This window comes from Salmo trutta, chromosome 25, assembly GCF_901001165.1.
Source record: "Salmo trutta chromosome 25, fSalTru1.1, whole genome shotgun sequence".
Classification (NCBI taxonomy): Eukaryota; Metazoa; Chordata; class Actinopteri; order Salmoniformes; family Salmonidae; genus Salmo; species Salmo trutta.
Window position 1 is genome coordinate 40,705,052 of NC_042981.1, and position 21,803 is coordinate 40,726,854.

Here is a 21,803-nt window from a genome sequence, read left to right on the forward strand (position 1 = left end):
CACATGGGAAAAACCTGTGTTTAAACCATGACAGAGGTGGGGGTGTGGGTTAAGCTTTTATTTTCATATTTACCACTGTAGCAGTTCAAAATTGCATTTTAAACAAACAAATAGGAAAATGGTTAAATTAGCATTTAAAGACATACTGTGGAACATTGGCGACTGCTAAGTATTTTTGAAACCTCCCGCTTTGGGCTGGATGTGTCAATGTGTAGTTCATACATGCATAATCGATGAGGATAATTACTGTCTTACCTCAATTAGACATGAAATACCTAGTTTGAAAGTGACTGTTTTTCTGAAAGCTGTGCTGCGTAATTTTCCCTACATTTTCCCCCACGTGGGCCAGCCCCCTAGTAATTTTAGTTCTAGCCAATGAGATTCAGCCCCTTGCCATTTGAGTGACCACTAGCAAGATGAACACAGCAGATTGAGAGAGAGTATGCAATGCGTGGTGCACATATGTGACAGTACGCAATTTTCGGGGACCACTTTTGGCTCGTGAGCACTACTTTCAGAACTAGTGGCTCAAAAGAACCGGAGAATGCCCTGTAATTCCGAGTCTGACACTGTCTGAAAGGCGGGTGTTGCTTCAGCGTCTCCATGTCAGATCAACGGATGTTCTCTCTCACTTTCTCTCTCCATCCTTCCCCTCTGTCTCTTGTCTCGTCTCCTTCAATCCGACATATATCTCTCTTCCACAACATCCTCCGCTCCATGTTCTTTGGTGACTGAAGTGTGTGAAGGCATTAATGCCATCTCAGTGCTTTCATAACTATTATAATAAAATGCCATTTAGCAGACACTTTTGTCCATTAGCAGACGCTTTTATCCAAAGCGACTTAAAGTCATGAGTGTATACATTTGTCGTATGGGTGGTCCTTGGAATTGACCCCACAATTCTGGCAGTGCAAGCGCCATACAAGACTGCAAGATGACAATGAACGTTGTTGGATGGGCCCTTACAATGAATAATCAGCACTTGATAGTGAATAGTGGTGTATTAGGGGACATATTTATTAAGTTAAGAACAAATTCTTAGTTACAATGACTGCCTACCCAGGACGACACTGGGCCAATTGTGCGCCGCCGTATGGGACTCCCAATCACGCCCGGTTGTGATACAGCCTGTAATCAAACCAGGGTCTGTAGTGACACCTCTTGCACTGAGATGCAGTGCCTTAGACCGCTGCGCCACTCGGGAGCCAATCTTAGGACGAGCCCCATTCGGAACCCTTCCGCTGCCTAATAACAGAACATATGGAGCTAGAGATTTGAATGAACTTATTGGAAAAAAAGTTTTTTTCTGGAACTATCATGCCTGTCAAGGTCTCTGCTGGAGTACTGTTTTCAACGTGACACAAAGGCACTGTCCAGCTGAGACCAGCTGTGCTGAATGGACATCCATCCATTCAGGCAGTAGCAAAGGGAAATCAATTGGAAGCTTAAAGTGATATTGGCAGATTAAAGTGCATTAAATATGAGGGGGATTGTGAATTGGAGGAGAAGAAGAAGCATGTACGCTCTCACACACCATGGGTGTCTTGACATTGTCTCACAAGATATGAAATGTTACGGCTCAGTAAGTGCAGAAACGCTTTCAACCGTGGTGTGTTACCCTGACCCGAGGCTCCTTCCTACACTGGCTGTAGATAACCCGTCAGGAGGTGGGTTGAATATCTTATCCAAGTACTCTATGTGGAGAACATATTTGCATAATGTCCTCTTCTTATTGTAATTCACCATACAGGCATACATACAGTGTCTTCGGAAAATATTCAGACCCCTTGACTTTTTCCACATTTGGGTCCATTAGCCTTATTCTAAAATGTATTATATAAAACATTTTCCTCATCAATCTACACCCAATACCCCATAATGACAAAGTCAAAACAGGTTTTTAGAAATGTTTGTAAATGTATTAAAAATAAAAAAACAATACCTTATTTATATAAGTATTCAGACCCTTTGCTATTAGATTTGAAATTGAGCTCAGGTACATCCTGTTTCCATTGATCATCCTTCATGTTTCTACAACTTGATTGGAGTCCACATGAGGTAAATTCAATTGATTGGACGTGAGGTCCCACAGGTCCCACAGTTGACAATGCATGTCAGAGCAAAAACCAAGCCATGGGGTCGAAGGTATTGTCCATAGAGCTCCGAGACAGCATTGAAGGTCCCCAAGAACACAGTGGCCTCCATCATTCTAAAATGGAAGAAGTTTGGAACCACCAAGACTCTTCTTAGAGCTGGCCGCCCGGCCAAACTGAGCAATAGGGGGAGTAGGGCCTTGGTCAGGGAGGTGACCAAGAACCTGATGGTCATTCTGACAGAGCTCCAGAGTTCCTCTGTGGAGATGGGAGAACCTTCCAGAAGGACAACCATCTCTGCAGCACTCCACCAGGCCTTTACAGAAGCCACTCCTCAGTAAAAGGTACATAACAGCCCGCTTGGAGTTTGCCAAAAGGCACCTAAAGACTCTCAGACCATGAGAAACAAGATACTCTGGTCTGATGAAACCAAGACTGAACTATTTGTCCTAAATGCCAAGCGTCACATCTGGAGGAAACCTGGCACTATCCCTACGGTGAAGCATGGTGGTGGCAGAATCATAATGTGGGGATGTTTTTCAGTGGGAGACTAGTCAGGATAGAGGGAAAGATGAACGGAGGAAAGTACAGAGAGATCCTTGATTTTTTTTTAACTCACACTGGGGCAAAGGTTCACCTTCCAACAAGACAACCACCCTAAGCACACAGCCAAGACAACGCCGGAGTGGCTCCGGGACAAGTCTCTGAATGTCCTTGTGTGGTCCAGCCAGAGCCCGGACTTGAACCCGATTAAACGTCTCTGGAGAGATGTGAAAATAGCTGTGCAGCAATGCTCCCCATCCAACCTGACAGAGTTTGAGAGGATCTGCAGAGAAGAATGGGAGAAACTTTTCTGGAAACCTGTTTTTGCTTTGACATTATGGGGTATTGTGTGTATATTGATGAGAAAAAACGATTTCACCCATTTTAGAATAAGGCTGTAACGTAACAAAATGTGGAAAAAGTCCATGGGCCATGAATACTTTCCGAATGCATTTTTTACATTTTACATTTTAGTCATTTAGCAGACGCTCTTATCCAGAGCGACTTACAGTAGTGAATACATACATTTCATACATTTTTTTTATTTTTTTTAATTTTTTCCTGTGCTGGCCCCCCGTGGGAATCGAACCCACAACCCTGGTTTTGCAAACACCATGCTCTACCAACTGAGCTACAGGGAAGGCTATGCACTGTATGAATAGTAGGCACTGTATGAATAGTATGAATGCACTGTATGAATAGTAGGCCTACACTTTGCATATACTGTATGATTGAATGGATGTTGAATATAATTCATATTTATTTGTCTGTGATGCATGGCAGAATTTTGATATGACTCAGTCAGAAGCAAGAGCTAGAAGTAATTGCGTTGGAATTTCTGAAAGTGATAATGAATCAAATCAAATTTTTGTCACATGCGCCGAGTACAACAAGTGAAATGCTTACTTACAAGCCCTTAACCAACAATGCAGTTAAGAAAAAAAAGAGATAAGAATAACAAATGATTAAAGAGCAGCAGTAAATAACAATAGCGAGGCTATATACAGGGGGTACCGGTACAGAGTCAATGTTGATTGGCGGAGGCACCGGTGTTGAAGTAATATGTACATGTAGGTAGAGTTATTAAAGTGACTACAGTGAGGGAAAAAAGTATTTGATCCCCTGCTGATTTTGTACGTTTGCCAACTGACAAAGAAATGACCAGTCTATAATTTTAATGGTAGGTTTATTTGAACAGTGAGAGACAGAACAAAAAATTCCAGAAAAACGCATGTCAAAAATGTTATAAATTGATTTGCATTTTAATGGGGAAAAGAAGTATTTGACCCCTCTGCAAAACATGACTTAGTACTTGGTGGCAAAACCCTTGTTGGCAATCACAGAGGTCAGACGTTTCTTGTAGTTGTCCACCAGGTTTGCACACATCTCAGGAGGGATTTTGTCCCACTCCTCTTTGCAGATCTTCTCCAAGTCATTAAGGTTGAGGCTGACGTTTGGCAACTCGAACATTCAGCTCCCTCCACAGATTTTCTCTGGGATTAAGGTCTGGAGACTGGCTAGGCCACTCCAGGACCTTAATGTGCTTCTTCTTGAGCCACTCCTTTGTTGCCTTGGCCGTGTGTTTTGGGTCATTGTCATGCTGGAATACCCATCCACGACCCATTTTCAATGCCCTGGCTGAGGGAAGGAGGTTCTCACCCAAGATTTGACGGTACATGGCCCCGTCCATCGTCCCTTTGATGCGGTGAAGTTGTCCTGTCCCCTTAGCAGAAAAACACCCCCAAAGCATAATGTTTCCACCTCCATGTTTGACGGTGGGGATGCTGTTCTTGGGGTTATAGGCAGCATTCCTCCTCCTCCTCCAAACACAGCGAGTTGAGTTGATGCCAAAGAGCTCCATTTTGGTCTCATCTGACCACAACACTTTCACCCAGTTGTCCTCTGAATAATTCAGATGTTCATTGGCAAACTTCAGACGGGGATGTATATGTGCTTTCTTGAGCAGGGGGACCTTGCGGACGCTGCAGGATTTCAGTCCTTCATGGCGTAGTGTGTTACCAATTGTTTTCTTGGTGACTATGGTCCCAGCTGCCTTGAGATCATTGACAAGATCCTCCCGTGTAGTTCTGGGCTGATTCCTCACCATTCTCATGATCATTGCAACTCCACCAGGTGAGATCTTGCATGGAGCCCCAGGCCGAGGGAGATTGACAGTTCTTTTGTATTTCTTCCATTTGCGAATAATCGCACCAACTGTTGTCACCTTCTCGCCAAGCTGCTTGGCGATGGTATTGTAGCCCATTCCAGCCTTGTGTAGGTCTACAATCTTGTCCCTGACATCCTTGGAGTGCTCTTTGGTATTGGCCATGGTGGAGAGTTTGGAATCTGATTGATTGATTGCTTCTGTGGACAGGTGTCTTTTGTACAGTTAACAAACTGAGATTAGGAGCACTCCCTTTAAGAGTGTGCTCCTAATCTCAGCTCATTACCTGTATAAAAGACACCTGGGAGCCAGAAATCTTTCTGATTGAGAGGGGGTCAAATACTTATTTCCCTCATTAAAATGCAAATCAATTTATAACATTTTTGACATGCGTTTTTCTGGATTTTTTTGTTGTTATTCTGTCTCTCACTGTTCAAATAAACCTACCATTAAAATTATAGACTGATAATTTCTTTGTCCGTGGGCAAACGTACAAAGTCAGCAGGGGATCAAATACTTTTTTCCCTCACTGTATGCATAGATAATAACAGAGAGTAGCAGCAAGATTTGACAGGGTGGGGTGGGGGGGTGGGGCAATGTAAATAGTCTGGGCAGCCATTTGATTAGCTGTTCAGGAGTTTTATGGCTTGGGGGTTGAAGCTATTTAGGAGCCTCTTGGACCTAGACTTGGTGCTCCGGTACCGCTTGCCGTGCGGTAGCAGAGAGAACAGTCTATGACTAGGGTGGCTGGAGTCTTTGACAATTTTGAGTAACAAATATGGAGATAAATAAGACAATCATCATCTCAGAAATTAGCCTTTTGAATTTTTGCTAAATATACCTGACGCCAGGGTAAATTAGCCAAGCTCTCTGTCTCAATACAGTTTGACGGTTCCCATATAAATTCTTATTATCACTAGCCTAAAAGATTTGTCAGCATCCCACACACCAGAATTATTGAGCCAAAATCAATAATCCCATTAGGTCTTAATCCAGGATTTCATTGCCCTGAGTGACACAATCACACAGTTTCTCAGTCATGGATTTAAACGATTTCTTCCCTCCGTCCATCTACCACTCTCTCTTTATTCAGGTCTCTTTTTATCTCTTTCCTTGCATCCCCTCATCCCCTGCTATCCCCTCCAATTCTTCCTATCTCTGTATCCACAATATATCTCTCAGTAATATGGGCAGGGAATGTAATTATGCCTTCAACTAATGCTACTGTGTCCTAAGAATGGGCTCTCCAGATGGAAACCATGTAATTATCAGCCAGTTCAGTAATTATAGATCAGGACAATATATCAATAAGGGGGAAATGACAGGAAAAGCATTAGCAGCCATAGTTGCCACATAGTCCGTATATTGCAGCTCTCATGTGAAACCATTAGTGGGGACTCTAGAAGGCCTTCTGTGCATTGATAGATTCATCCATTACTTAAGTCCCTTCCAGGGAGATAAGTGTTTGTAATTTGTTTTTGGAAAACCAACTGTGAAAAACAGCAGGACATTTTTTTAAACTTTCCCCCAGTCTAACATCCTGTCACTTTTATGAAAACATGTCCAACTCGAGATTTAACAATCACTGCCTGTCACTGCGCAGACATCTTACAATATTGAAGAGGTAAAAGCACTCAAAGTGCGTTCCAATAGTCTGAACGCCATATAGCACAAAAACAAATTGACTTCAAAAGACATTCTGTGAATTCCTTGCGTTCCATGGGACTCCCTCGGGGGGATTGCGTGGGGTTAGACCTGCCTCTGTCTGAATGTCTCATGGTGACAGACAAGGAAAGCCGGACTCTGTCTGTCCGCTTCTTACTCTCCCAGTGTTAATAAAGCACTCGGGTGATAAGACGCCACACTGCACCCCTAGGAAGCTGCCTGTCTGTGATCCTCAAGCAGATAACAAGGTGAGATGATTCTTGCCAGGCATTCAGCTCTCGAATCAACCCTTGTATCTTGCAGAGATAGTCCCCAAGCCCCTCATATCTTGCCATGAATCAAAGTGCATTCATAGTCTCAAAAGGATTTGAGAATATTCTGAAGTCAAGGGACTGTGTGCTGCAACCTTTAGATGGGACAGATACACTTGAACTGTCTTCACCAGTCACCCCACGTGACTGTGTATCGGTCATTATCAGGGTGCTGATTTGAAAAACTTGAAAAAAGGTCATGGGTCAAAGTTGTAGCTCAAAGAACGTATTTCCTTTTCAATCCATTATCTCAGCATTACAGTGAACTTACACCAACTCTATAGTAAAATGAGAGTGCTATCTGATGACCTTGGAGGATATATTGGGGAGAAAGACACCAAGCAGATATTACAGATTCACAGCTGCAACACCCAAAGGGCAAATACTTACTGTGGGTTTGTATTTGCAGTAACGTAATACGCTGAAAGAAGCTCCCTATTATACTCTTAATGTCCCCCAAGTATGTGTTTCATACAGTAATTCTCTCACATAGTAGTATGCAAGAGTGGTTCCCTTCATTTAGAAGGAAATAGATGTCATTGGGGTCAGACGGCAGTGCAACAAATTGACAGTTAAAACAATGCATTACAACTTAGCATGATAACCAGAGTTGTCCCTAGGGTGCTAAATGCAGGAGAAACACTAACACACACTCTCAGTCACTGTCTGTCATCCGTGATTCTCTTCAAGTTCTTATCCTGAGTGTTACTGTAATCAGCTTAATCATTGGAGTTTCCACAGTTAGAGGAGTATGAAACATCCTGTACAAATACGTTTTGAGATCAATCGACACTAACCAAAGAGTTTTGATCAAATTGAACAGCTCCTGTTTAATTTACGGCCCGAATCACTGTCAGTCCACTCCTACTGTAACATCCTCTACACAATAGCAAAAATAGACCTTCTTGAGGGTTATAACTGATTGGATACACTGAACGATTAACAGTTTTTAAATTGCTTTGGCGCTATTTTCACAAGTATATGGTACATTTTCCGAACTCTTAGTATAAAACGCCAAACTGGTAACACTTGTAACGCAGCAAGTCTTATATTTAAAATATTTTATCGTGCATTCATTTTGTTTGGAGACATCTTTCAAAACACAAGAATTGATCTAAAATATAAGTGTACTGTGAAAGACCATGAGAACATCTTCTCAGTTTAGTTTTCTCAACAACCACTCAATCCAATAGAAAGAAATGCTATTTCTCAAGCGGCAGCTATGCTCATGCCGTTCACGTGCCATTTAGCTTACGTAGCCCACCCGCCCATGGCCCACCCTTCTCCCGACCGGTGACACTAGAGCTGCTAGTCGGAGGCTAGACGCTTTTTCAGCATCAAGTTAGTAAGCGCATGGCACTAGCGACACGAGTGGTGGATTCGATTCTAACTGGGGTCACATACAAAAATGTGTGGACTCAAAATGTGACTTGTCAAAATATATCATAATAGCCATTATAGTACATTAAAGTATGCATGTATGCATGTATGTATGTATCATACCTTTATGTTAATAATTTACAAACATATTTTCATTATGTAGTTCTCAAAATCTGTTGTAGACAAACCAGTTTAAAATGTATAGGTTTACCACATGGTTAAGTGATGACTTCATCCGACTGCTCTTAATTGATAATAGTCCAATGTAATTTAACAAATGAGAAGACATATCAAAGAGTAATATGAGCATTGAATTGTGAAATGCAATTAGACTGAACCAAAATATAAACGCAACATGCAACAATTTCAAATATTTTATTGGGTTACAGTTCATTAGGAAATCGGTCAATTGAAATAAATTAATTAGGCCCGAATCAATGGATTTCACATGACTGGGAATACAGATATGCATCTGTTGGTCACAGATACCTTAAAAAAAAGGTAGGGGCGTGGATCAGAAAACCAGTCAGTAGCTGGTGTGACCACCCTTTGCCTCATGCAGTGTGACATCTCCTTCACATAGAGTTTATCAGGCTGTTGATTGTGGCCTGTAGAATGTTGTCCCACTCCTCTTCAATGGCTGTGCGAAGTTGTTGGATATTGGCGGGAACTGCAACACACCGTCATAGACGTTGATCCAGAACATCCCAAACATGCTCAATGAGCAGGTAAAGAACTTTCTACAGAACATTTGAGAAATAAGCTTTTTGTGCGTTTGGAAAATTTCGGGAATCTTATTTTACTTCATGAAACATAGGACCAACACTTCACATGTTGCCTTTATATTTTTGTTCAGTGTACTTTATATGAATGTGTATTGCAATGTGTAACATGTATTTCTAGATGAAACACTACGTTTACTGAAAAAGTGACTTATTTTGTTTGTTGTTACTTAGTAAATGTGAAATGTGCTTAGAGTTTTGAAACAACTGCCTTTTCTGATGATCTGTTTGGAATGTTGTACAAAGCATTGTGAAAATGTACCACATACTTGTGAAGATTTAACCAAAATATTATATGCAAATAACATAAATAATCACATATTGTGTAGGCCCAGTTTGCATCAACTGGATGGCCCCCTCTTCTACCTGGGGCAGCTGTGACTAAGAGACAGACCACATCCGCATACATCTCCATATTCCATGTAAGGAACTCAGGTGGCCTAGATTTCTCTGGACTCATCCCAATTTCTCTAGGCTGTGAGCAGCATAGTGTACAATAGCAGGGAAAGAATGTGTTTAGAATGGCCGAGTGTCAGGTACAGAACAATAGAGTGGGCTGCATTTGATTAAGGGGACTGATTCTATGCGAGTGCGTTGAAGCTTGATGATCAGAAGATTACAAGTTCAGGCTAAGCTTCCGAAGGTGTCACAGAGGATAGTTGTCAGAGGGATGAAAATAGAATTATAAACTGGGTGGTTCGAGCCCTGAATGCTGATTGGCTGACAGCCGTGGTATATCACAGGTATGACAAAACATGTATTTTTACTGCTCTAATTACGTTGGTAACCAGTTTATAATAGCCAGAAGGCACCTTGGGGGTTTGTGGTATATTGCCAATATACCACGGCTAAAGGCTGTATCCAGGCACTCCACGTTGTGCCTAAGAACATCCCTTAGCCGTGGTATATTGGCCATATACCACACCCCCTCGTGCCTTACTGCTTAAATATAGAATGCTGACACTGCGAATAAAGGTAGAATAAAGGCGAATAAAGACAGAAACACTGAGTATACAAAACATTAAGACCATGACATGGACTGACCAGGTGAGGGAGAGATAATTTTTTAAATTGCATTTTATTTTTGGTTGAGGGGCAGCTGTCAGGGGATCTTGCATGGTTGGTGGACTGGCGGTTGGGTTCGGGTTCCCGTTTTGACTTGGTGGGAGATCTGTCGACGTGCCCTTGGGCAGGGCGCTTGACCTTGGTTGCTCCTGTGGGTCGCTCTGGACGAGAGATGGTTAGATGACAAATGTAATGTAAATGTTGATCGGCTCAACTGCAGGTAGATTGTATGTTTTAATGTTCAATAAAAATAAATACTTTGTGCTTATTTTCACGCCTAACAGTGTCCCGTGTGTTTCAAGAATGGTCCACCACCCAAAGGACATCCAGCCAACTTGACAACTGTGGGAAGCATTAGAGTCAACATGAGCACCACCCTGAATTGTTTGGTATACTCAGTGTATACTAGAAAAAGACAGATGGATAGCTATAGACAGAGAGAGATGACAGATTGACCATAAAACAGTGTTCCAGACAGACAGTCCTCTCATCTCGTGTTCCGTCTCTCCCATATCTGCTTACAGACAGAAATCCAGAGATAATTTCCCCCAAACTCTCCTATCTGTCCAGAGGTTTGTGCCCAGAGGTTGGGATTACAACATTGTCACTGCACCATCTGCACCTCCCACTACCAGTCAAAATCAACACAGGAATTGCTCAAAGCCCTCCAAGTCTTCCAGCAGCACTCTTTGGCGGACTTTCTCCGATGTCTCAATTGCTGCAGCCCTTCTGTTAACCGAGTAGCTCGCCCACGGATGTTAAGAGATTAGAATCCTATGTAGGGCCGATTTCACAAAGTCTAATTAAGTGGCTTTTCTCGAGTTCTCTTCCCCACCCTTTAGCTCTCTCAACATTTCAAGACTTGGTTTATGGCCCATTTTCAGCTCATATTCTCTACCTTCAAAGCCATGTCAGTGAATCTGTATTTGTTATAATTTGCTGGGTAAAGTTGTTCCAATTCAAAAACTCTATTCTTGCAGCCCTCCCCATTATAGACCATTGATCCATGATTGGAAATGTTAAGATAAGTAGTCAAACTATGCTGTTGATATTCTTATCTAATAAACGTTTTACACTTTCAATAGCCTATACCATACAGATCTATAATTCTTATCTACAGGCCTCTAGTGTATGAGATGTGTATTACCCACCAAAGTGCATTGCATCAATATCTCCTCTACCAAGTTAAACACAATGTCTTGGTCTTTACTATTTAATGCTACTTAAACATCCTTCTCGAGTCAAGAATAACAACTAATAAAAGTAAGAGGTAGTATGTATAGTAATAATGGACTGTATTACACGTTATTTACAAATATAAAGTGGGTAGTGACCTGGTCAGGCAGTAAAATAAATAGTATATAATAGAACAGCAGTGTTTACTGTGTATACTCTATAATTATTTGTTATTTTTTATCTCTTTTTGCTTTTAGGTATTTTCTTAAAACTGCAAAACAAGGGCTTGTAAGTAAGCGTTTCACTGTAAGGTCGACACCTGTTGTATTCGACGCATGTGACAAATACATTTTGATTTGATTTATACGCGTGTGTGTGTGTGTGTGTGTGTGTGTAAGGGTTGGATATGTGGGTAGTCAGTACAAATATTCTCTAAGGTGCAGATAGTCTCTGAGATGCAAATCATTTTTAAGGTGCAGGGAGATAGCTAGGGTTAGCTGTTCAGCAGTCTGATGGCCTGGTGGTAGTAGCTGTCTCGGGAGCCTGTTGGTCCTATAGCCGATGCTTCGTTACCGCTTGCCAGATGGTAACAGAGTGAACAGTCCATGGCTCGGGTGACTGGAGTCCTTGATTATCTTTCGGGCCTTCCTCAGACACCACCTGGAGTAGATGTCCAGCTTTGTCTCCATCCTCCATTGACACTCGACTAACCGTATTCCCACCAGTTTACGCCTCTCCACCTGCAGCTTACAATTCGCTTGGGTGAACATTAGTCCACAGTGAGGCATCAGCTCTCCCAAGCTAAATCAATTAGCCCGTCTCCACCTCTGCCATGCGGAGCTCACAGGGCTGTGTTCAGAAGGATTAGCAGCTGACCAGCAGTCTCTCCAGAGAGGACCAGGGTTCTGCTTTGGTCTGGCTTTTTCCACTCATTCATTAGCTCAGTAGTTGGAAATAAGCCAAGCCAGAATACTGCATTGCTACTGTATGTGTCATGCTGTTTTGGTGATAAGCTCTTATTTAGTCTCAGTCTCTTATACATATGGTATTGTTGATTTAGATTGGTTAAGGTTTCCGTTTAGAGGATGCGACACGCACAATTACTCATGTCTCTCTCTTTCTCATTTGGTCTGTTATCTTCTTATTATACACACAGATACAAAAACTCCCACTGGATGCACACTGGTTGAATCAACTTTGTTTCCACATAATTGAAACTAAATTACATTGAACCGACGTCTGTGCCCAGTGGGATCTTTCTTATGTAGGAATACTGTATTTTCTACGCAATTATAGCCTGACTGCGTTGCTGTATCCACGGGGAAGGCTCCTAGGTAAAGAGACAAGATCTTTATTTATATTTACATCTCACTAATTATTGGTCACAGGTCAGATAAACCGACTCTGATAGAAGGTTGAGGCTATACAGTGTTTGTTTACAAACATTGGAGTAAAACAAGCTTATATTTATATTTTACGACAGTTGAACTAAGCTCATGAGGCATTTATATATTCTTCAAGAATCAATAGGTATATATCATTCATTTATTTGTAGTAACTAAGGATTCTATTTTTAACTTAAAGGGCATGTATTGCTCTTAGGAGTTCCTATTCCAGGTTTGTCCTCATTTCCTACATCTCAGATGAAGCCCATCTCCAATGGGACACATACTATAGTAAGCCATAATGTAACTAGATCTGACAAGACTAAAGGGTAGAGCTGCCATCTTTAGGTGTAACCAGTCGTAGCTCAGAAGTCAGCGCTCTTATACGTGACAGGCTTAAGCGATTTATCATGACGCTTTATAATATCATGATTTTTTTTCTTCATATCACATTCCATATGGTAAAAGGTCAAAGTCATAGATCAAAGTCGAACATAGCGTTTTAGGGGTGTTTACTGATTTAAATCTGATCTACATCGACACATCCTCTCTGAAGTATGGTAGTCAAGTTTTTTCAGACTCGTTGGCATCTCAATGAAGATTAGCTAGAGACAGGCATAAATTATGAATAATCCTCTGACTTGTTTGAACTTTATGCTAAAACTATTCCCACACACCTGCGCTTCTGGCAAACAGTGAGAGGCAAACTAAAAAGAGAATCAGGCAAATTATGCTACCCTCTGCATATTGGATACTTAGCTTATTCAAGCCTCTCTCAGAATACCTCTGCCTCGAAGACAAAAAAAGTTCTTTACCTGACTGGCTTTTCAATGATCTAGAAATGTACACTTTGTTCTCTTGTAGGAAGCAATCCCTCCCCTATTTCTGACTACAAATGATCTATAACTGGGCTAATAACTCGCTAACTAGTAATCCCTCCCCTATTGTTGACTACTAGTGATCTATAACTGGGCTAATAACTCGCTAACTAGCAAAGAATATGAATATAATGTGCACACGTGGCTACATGCAGCTCTTGCTTTGATCTGAAAACAAGCGCACCTACTCACGACCACAGCTGTAAACACAGTCCAGTTCAAAGTAAATGGCACAGATCCATATATGGCAATGGTCGATTTGCATATAGGCTTACTGCAGCTCTGATTGGTTATGCCACACCGGTGTGTGTATAGTACAGGCTGAGTCGTGCGTAATCGAATCCTACTCCGATGCGTTCTGCCTATAACAATATCTCTTGCATAGTTTGTTTTGTTTCGGTATGTTGCATTGAAAGTAGCTAATATTGCGTTTAAATCGATAGCAATTGCCACAGTAAAGCAAAACTTTGATTGTGTTGACTAACATGGAAAACTCTAAAAAGTTGATTTGAAGTCCAATCTCATGCTTCTCTCCATGGGCTGATATTTCTTCTGCACTCTGACAGTCTCGGGGCTACTGCACTCAGTTGAGGGAACATTGCTTATGAGATCATAATCCCCTCGAGTGGCTTCTTGTCAATCACCACTATTGTTCTAATGGAGGTGATTTGCAGTGTCATATCAGGACGAAACATGCACAGTACAATCTCCCTGGGCTGTCGTCAGGCCAGGTAGTCCTGAGGCATGGTCCAAAGCCTCGGGTCCTCCGAGAGGGGAGAGATCGCACAGAACATCAGATAAGACAGGATAAATACACCAGATAGGACAGGCTGACCCTAGACACCTGGCACAGACTATTGCAGCAAAGCTACTGGGGACTGAGACAGGGGGGTTGGGAGACAGGATCAACCAGGCGGGCTATAGCCCCACCCACTTTGCCAAAGCACAGCCCCCACACCAGAGGGATATCAACAGACCACCAACTTACTACCCTGAGACAAGGCGGCGTAGAGCCCACGAAGATCTCCCCCACCACACAAGCCCAAGGGGACGCAAGACCGGACAGGAAGATAACATGAGTGGGTTGAGTCACTGATGTTGAGAATAGCGACAAAAGCCTGGCAAGACGTGATGCATCCCTCTTAGGGATGGCATGGGAGAGCATTACCAAGCCAGTGATTCAGCCCCCGTATTAGGGTCAGAGGCAGAGAATCCCAGGGGAGAGAGGGGAGCCGGCCAAGCAAGGGTGCTTCGTCACTCCAGTGCCTTGTTGTTCACCTTTGCACCCCTGGGCCAGACTACACAGATGAGTCTTCAGTAAAGACAAAAGTTGAGACCGAGTCTGCGTCTCTCACATGGATCGGCAGACCATTCCATAAAAATGAAGCTCTATAGGAGAAAGCCCTGCCTCCACCTGTTGGCTTAGAAATTCTAGGAACAATAAGCAGGCCTGTGTCTTGTGACTGTAGCATACGTGTAGGTATGTACAGCAGGACCAAATCAGAGGGATAGGTAGGAGCAAGTCCATGTAATGCTTTGTAGGTTAGCAGTAAAACCTTGAAATCAGCACTAGCCTTGACAGTGTTGAGAGGCTAGCACTGGAGTAATCTGATCACATTTTGGGGTTCTAGTCAAGATTCTAGCAGCCGTATTTAGCACTAGCGGAAGTTTATTTAGTGCCTTATCCATATAGCTGGAAAGTAAAGCATTGCAGTAGTCTAGTCTTGAAGTGACAAAAGCATGGATTAGCTTTTCTGCATAATTTTGGGACAAATAGTTTGAGTTTTTCCAGCCAGAAGAGAGTGCTGCTGCAGAATTGCTATTTTACCATTAAAATGCATGGTACCAATATAATTATTAGCTAGCTAGATTACTACATAGCTAGATATCTAATTTGGTAGCTATCGGTTATATCTGTGATATGATTCCTAAAAATAGTAAGCCAGCTGTAATTTGGAGCTAAAACGACTGGCTAGGGATTCAATATGGAGCTAGCCAGACAGAGAGGGCTGTTGCAGGATTGCCATTTTACCAGTAAAATGAAACTAATCTAACTATGATCCCCATAGCTAGAATTATTAGCTAGCTAGATATTTATCTCATGAGGTGTATGTTTATCTGGGATATGATTCCAAAAAAATAGTAGCTAAATCTGCTAGCTGTTGATTGCAAGAATTAAAATCCTAACCCTCATGATGATAGATAACTAAACCAGCTAGATTATGGCTTTTGAAAGCTCAGGCTCAGAAGGTACCTGTCAATGATGCATTTTATAAATGCAACATTTTCAAAGATATTACTGAGTTACAGTTCATATAAGGAAATCAGTCAATGGAAATAAATTCATTAGGCCCTAATATATGGATTTCACATGACATAGGCCCACCTACTTGGCAGCCAGGCCCAGCCAATTATAATAACCTTTTTCCCCCACAAAAGGGCTTTATTACAGACATAAATACCCCTCAGCAACCTGATCGATGGATTTCACATGACAATGGCCCACCTACTTGGCAGCCAGGCCCGCACACTGTGGTACCAGGCCCAGCCATTAACAATTAGTTATTTTTTTCCCACAAAAGGGCTTTATTACAGATATAAATACCCCTCAGCCTTTTATTGTCCCCAGAACAAGGTGCACCTGTGTAATTACCATGCTGTTTAAAACCTCTCTGGGTGAAATTGCAGAGCGTGAAATTCAAAATACAAAAATTGTAATATTAAACATTCATGAAAATACAAGTGTCTTACATCGTTTAAAAGCTTAACTTCTTGTTAATCCAGCCGCTTTGTCAGATTTCAAAAAGGCTTTACGGTGAAAGCATACCATGCGATTATCTGACAGCTCCCCGCATACAAAAGCATTAAAAACATTTTCCAAACCAGCAGAGGCGTCACGAAAGTCAGAAATTGCGATAAAATAAATCACTTACCTTTGAAGATCTTCCTCTGTTTGCAATCCCAAGGGTCCCAGCTACATAACAAATTGTCATTTTGTTCAATAAAGTCCTTCTTTATATCCAAAAAAAGTCAGTTTAGTTGGCGCGCTTGATTCAGTAATCCACCTGTTCCCCTCGTTCAAAATGCATACAAAAGAATCCCAAAAGTTACCAATAAACTTCGTCCAAACAAGTCAAACAACATTTCTAATCAATCCTCAAGTACTCTAATATGTAAATAAATGATACAATTTAAGACAGAGAATAGTATGTTCATTACCGGAGATAAATAACAAAGTGCGCACCCTCATCCACGCGCGCCACAAGACTACAGTCAAAATGAGAGCCACCTATGAAAAACTACAAATTCTAGCTAATTTTTCAAAAAACAAGCAGTAACCCTTTATAAAGACTGTTGACATCTAGTGGAAGCCATAGGAACTGCAATCTGGGAGGATTTCCTTTTATTTTGCCATAGACAGCCATTTCAATGGGTGGTGACCTCAACAACAAAAAATTCCAGATGGATTCTCCTCGGGTTTTCACCTGCCATATCAGTTCTGTTATGCTCAGACATTATTTTAACAGTTTTAGAAACTTCAGAGTGTTTTCTATCCAATACTACCAATTCCAATTATATGGATATCCTAGCTTCTGGGCCTGAGTAACAGGCAGTTTACTTTGGGCATCTCAGTCATCCGAACTTCCAAATACTGCCCCCTATCCCTGAGAAGTTTCTTGATATCCACATCTGTCAGGTGGACGGATTATCTTGGCAAAGGAGAAATGCTCACGAACGGATATTAACACATATTAACACAAAGAGAAATGACAGTCCATCATTACTTTAAGACATGGAGGTCAGTTCATCAGAACATGTCAAGACCCAGAGTTACCTCTGCTGCAGAGGATAAGTTCATTGGAGTTAACTGCACCTCAGATAGCAGCCCAAATAAATGCTCCTGAGAGTTCATGTAACAGACACATCTAAACATCAACTGTTTAGAGGAGACTGTGTGAATCAGGTCTTCATGGTTGAATTGCTGCAAAGAAACCACTACTAAAGGACACCAATAATAAGAAGAGACTTGCTTGAGCCAAGAAACACAAGCAGTGGATATCTGTCCTTTGGTCTGATGAGTCCAAATTAGATTTTTGGTTCCAACCTCTGTGTCTTTGTGAGATGCAGAGTAGGTGAATGGATGATCTCCGCATGTGTAGTTCCCACCGTGAAGCATGCAGGAGGAGGTGTGATGGTATGGGGGTGCTTTTCTGGTGACACTATGATTTATTTAGAATTCAAGGCACACTTAACTGGCATGGTTACCACAGCATTCTGCAGCGATACGCCATCCCATCTGGTTTACACTTAGTGGGACTATCATTTGTTTTTCAACTGGCCAATGACCCAAAACACACCTCCAGGCTGTGTAAGGGCTATTTGACCAAGGAGAGTAATGGAGTGCTGCATCAGATGACCTGGACTCCACAATCACCTGACCTCAACCCAATTGAGATGGTTTGGGATGAGTTTGACCGCGGAGTGAAGGAAAAGCAGCCAACAAGTGCTCAGCATATGGGGGAACTCCTTCAAGACTGTTGGAAAAGCATTACTCATGAAGCTGGTTGAGAGAATGCCACGAGTGTGCAAAGCTATCATCAAGGCAAAGGGTGGCTACTTTGAAGAATCTCAAATTTTAAATATATTTTGATTTGTTTAACACTTTTTTGGTTACTACAGGATTCCATTTGTTATTTCATAGTTTTGATGTAGAAAATAGTCAAAATAAAATAAAAAAACACTTGAATGAATAGGTGTGTCCAAACGTTTGACTGGTACTGTATGTGTTTAATATACTATCTATATGAGAAAATGTTTGATCACAGAATATTCCATAGAATTCCAGAAAATAAAACAACTGTAACTCATTCACTGTAAAGGGTATTACTATTCTGATTTCAGATGATCAATCCTACAACATAAAGAAGATTCAACATGCTCTAAGTTTTTTCTTCACCTTCATTAAGAAGTTGTGTAAAAGGCAGTTTGGGGAAAAAACTGATTTTTGTTTAAGATTCAGTACACATTTTCACAGGTGTTCTTCTTAACTGATTACCATTTGATTGATGTCGTGCTATTGTATGTTATATCATTTGAAAGGGCTGTTTCTCAGCTTTCAAAATATGAATCATGTTTTCAGATATGGTTTGACACCAGCAAATATTGCTCATTAATGCATGCAGAGGTTATGGTCTGAGTAAATTCTGGATTTCCAAAACTCTTCTTCTGGTGATACAATGCCAATATGGTGATTTACAGTTGCAGTTAGCTGGTGTTCTAAAGCCTACTGTTTCCATTCCTCTTTAATATTGTATTATCAATCGTGCATGTATGTAATGGCTGAACATAAGGGTTCAGGTAGAAATATGCCTCATAGCATGAGATGCCAGAGGTCTAGCTCACATATTGTTCATTCTTATGTGCATGCAGGATATTTTATGTAGGTGGGATTGTTGGCGGTTTGAAATGGTGACTCGTATGTACTTCTAATGCACACTTTCTTTCTCTATCTTTCCCATTCTAAGGTTGTCATACTTCAATTGAAGCTTGGGGCTTTCGGGAAGCAAAACCAGAACAAAAGCTGTGCAGTACTATTACTTCCCAGCTGGACATCACCCCTGAATGCTTAACTGTCCAACAAAGTTTTGACAGGAAAACAGTGCACACATCAAAAATCAATATTAGCACATGCTGTGCTTCATCCAACTGGGAATCTGCAAATGCCTTGTTCTTTATCGCATTGAGTGGTGAATTTCTACATATTGAATGAAGAAGTGAAGCAGACTTTTCCCCCCTTGATGTGGATCATGTTAACATTCTAGTTAACCCTCAATATCAACAAGACTGGACCGCCCAGGCTTTGGAGCTGAGCGCAAATTAAATTAAACCTGGTTCAGCTTAAAATGAGGACAGAGTGAGCCAACCATAATCTTTCGGTGTAGATTTTACCCACTGAGGGTTATTGAAACAGGAGGAGACCATGAAAGCAGCAGTTGATAGGAAGTCAGGGTCTGAGGTGTGCTCGGCCTGGCTGGAGTGGAGATAAGAGCTTGGGCGAAAGAGAAAACAGAGTTTGATGAGACGACTAGAATACAAATCAGTGTCTACTGTTCCTCAGCCAGACTGCTGAATCAAACCAATATTAGTGTGTCTGCTGGACAGTGATTCAGCAACTATAATAGCTTTATTGGTTGTGCATTGAAATGGTACGAGCGTAATCAAAAGCTCTAATATGAAACTAAATAGCAATCCCCTTTTTGTAAATCTCAATTTTGGAGATTTTGTCTCAGAACCCAGTGTGTCTCCAAGACTGAAATTATGGATAAAGGATCCATCAGGTCCCATGGATACGTGTGACAACCGACAGTGACACCCATCAATGCAGCCCTCGCACCATGACAAAGGAAAGCATAGGCCCTGATTTGATTGTGGTGATGTGGCTCATCTAGACCTTGAACAAAGGTTTAAAGGGGAAAGGCAAGATGGATCAGGATAATAGCTCCGTTGATCCGTTCTTCACCAATGCCATGGAGAGCTCTGAACCCACAGAGGCACTATGGGACAAAGCCACTGTCCTGGGGCTCCAGATCTTCCTGTCAGCCATCCTGGCAATCGTCACCCTGGCCACCGTGCTGTCCAATGCCTTTGTCATCGCCACCATATTCCTGACTCGGAAGCTACACACGCCAGCCAACTTTCTGATTGGCTCGCTGGCTGTGACAGACCTGCTGGTGTCCATCCTGGTCATGCCTATCAGCATCTTGTACACAGTGAGTAAGACCTGGGCCCTGGGGCAGATTGTCTGCGACATCTGGCTGTCATCGGACATCACCTTCTGCACTGCCTCCATCCTGCACCTGTGCGTCATCGCGCTGGACCGCTACTGGGCCATCACTGACGCCCTGGAGTATTCCAAGCGCCGGACAATGCATCGAGCGGGCCTGATGATAACGGTGGTATGGGTGATCTCCATCTCCATCTCCATACCGCCGCTCTTCTGGAGGCAGGCCAAGGCCAACGAGGTGGTGATGGAGTGCATGGTGAACACGGATCAGATCTCCTACACGCTCTACTCCACCTTCGGGGCGTTCTATGTTCCCACCGTGTTGCTGATCATCCTCTACGGCCGGATCTACATGGCAGCCCGCTCACGCATCTTTAAGACACCAGTGTCGTGCGGCAAGCGTTTCACCACGGCCAAGCTCATCCAGACATCAGCCGGCTCCTCCCTTTGCTCCATCAACTCCGCCTCCAACCAAGAGGGCCACCTGCACCCCGGAGGGGGAGGCAACACGGGAGGAGTGGCAGTTTACGGAGGTGGAGGAAGCGGTGGGTCGCCTCTCTTCAATAACTGCGTGACGGTGAAGCTGGCTGACAGTGTGCTGGAGAGGAAACGTCTGTGCATCGCCCGGGAGAAGAAGGCCACCAAGACGCTAGGCATTATCCTGGGAGCCTTCATCGTGTGTTGGCTACCCTTTTTCGTGGGCACCCTGATACTGGCCATCTGCAAAGAATGCTGGTTCCACCCAGTGCTCTTCGACGTGTTCACCTGGCTTGGCTACCTAAACTCGCTCATCAATCCTGTTATCTACACTGCCTTCAATGACGAGTTCAAACTGGCCTTCCACAAACTCATCAAGTTCAAGAGATGCTACTAAGGGAATGCGAGTATTGTACATACAAAATATATCATAACCCAGCGTTTCCCCAAACGTGGGGTCTCCTGATTTGAAAATGGGGTTGCGAGAGAAACTCTGAAGAAAAAAAATATAATTGTGCTTGGTTCATAAAACCGGGGTTACGTCAGTTGTAATAAACAGAGCAGTTTCTGTTTTCTTCTTACAAATGTGGTTCTATTTTTTTTTGGGGGGGGGGGTATAAACTACAAAATATTATGATCCCATCACTGAAAGATAAGACTCAGGAACATGTATGCGTTTTCTGTTTCCCTCTACAATGCCCACAAGCCTCATTGGAACAGAGTGGACAAAACCAGGTACGAAATCAGACTGGGGAGAAAAGAACATTTGCTAGTTTTCCATCCAATTTGTGACAGATTTTCATGCGAATATTCTCAAATCTGCCTAAAACAATATACGCCATCAAACTGAATTGTTGAGGATAAAATGCTGTGCATGATGACGTAGTGCACATAAAAGTAACTTTTGCCGTTCAATTCCCATGTACCGAATTAAAATACAAGTTAAATGGGTTTCCATCACATTTTCAACTCAACTGATGGTTTTGCGTTATATTGCAAATGTGCCCACTCTGGTCTTGGCACATGCGCTGTAGCCAACAGTTCACAGATACAGTGCAGGTAGGCTACCTACATTGAGATTATTATGGATAAGGGCGAGG

General features: G+C 42.3%; 1 protein-coding gene across 1 annotated transcript; it reads left to right on the plus strand.

The window, feature by feature from the left end:
* Positions 1-19,924: 19,924 nt before the first annotated feature.
* Positions 19,925-21,100, plus strand: LOC115162680 (5-hydroxytryptamine receptor 1D-like). The gene has a single exon (XM_029714167.1). It carries the CDS (start codon positions 19,925-19,927, stop codon positions 21,098-21,100), a length of 1,176 nt encoding a protein of 391 aa, XP_029570027.1.
* Positions 21,101-21,803: the final 703 nt, after the last annotated feature.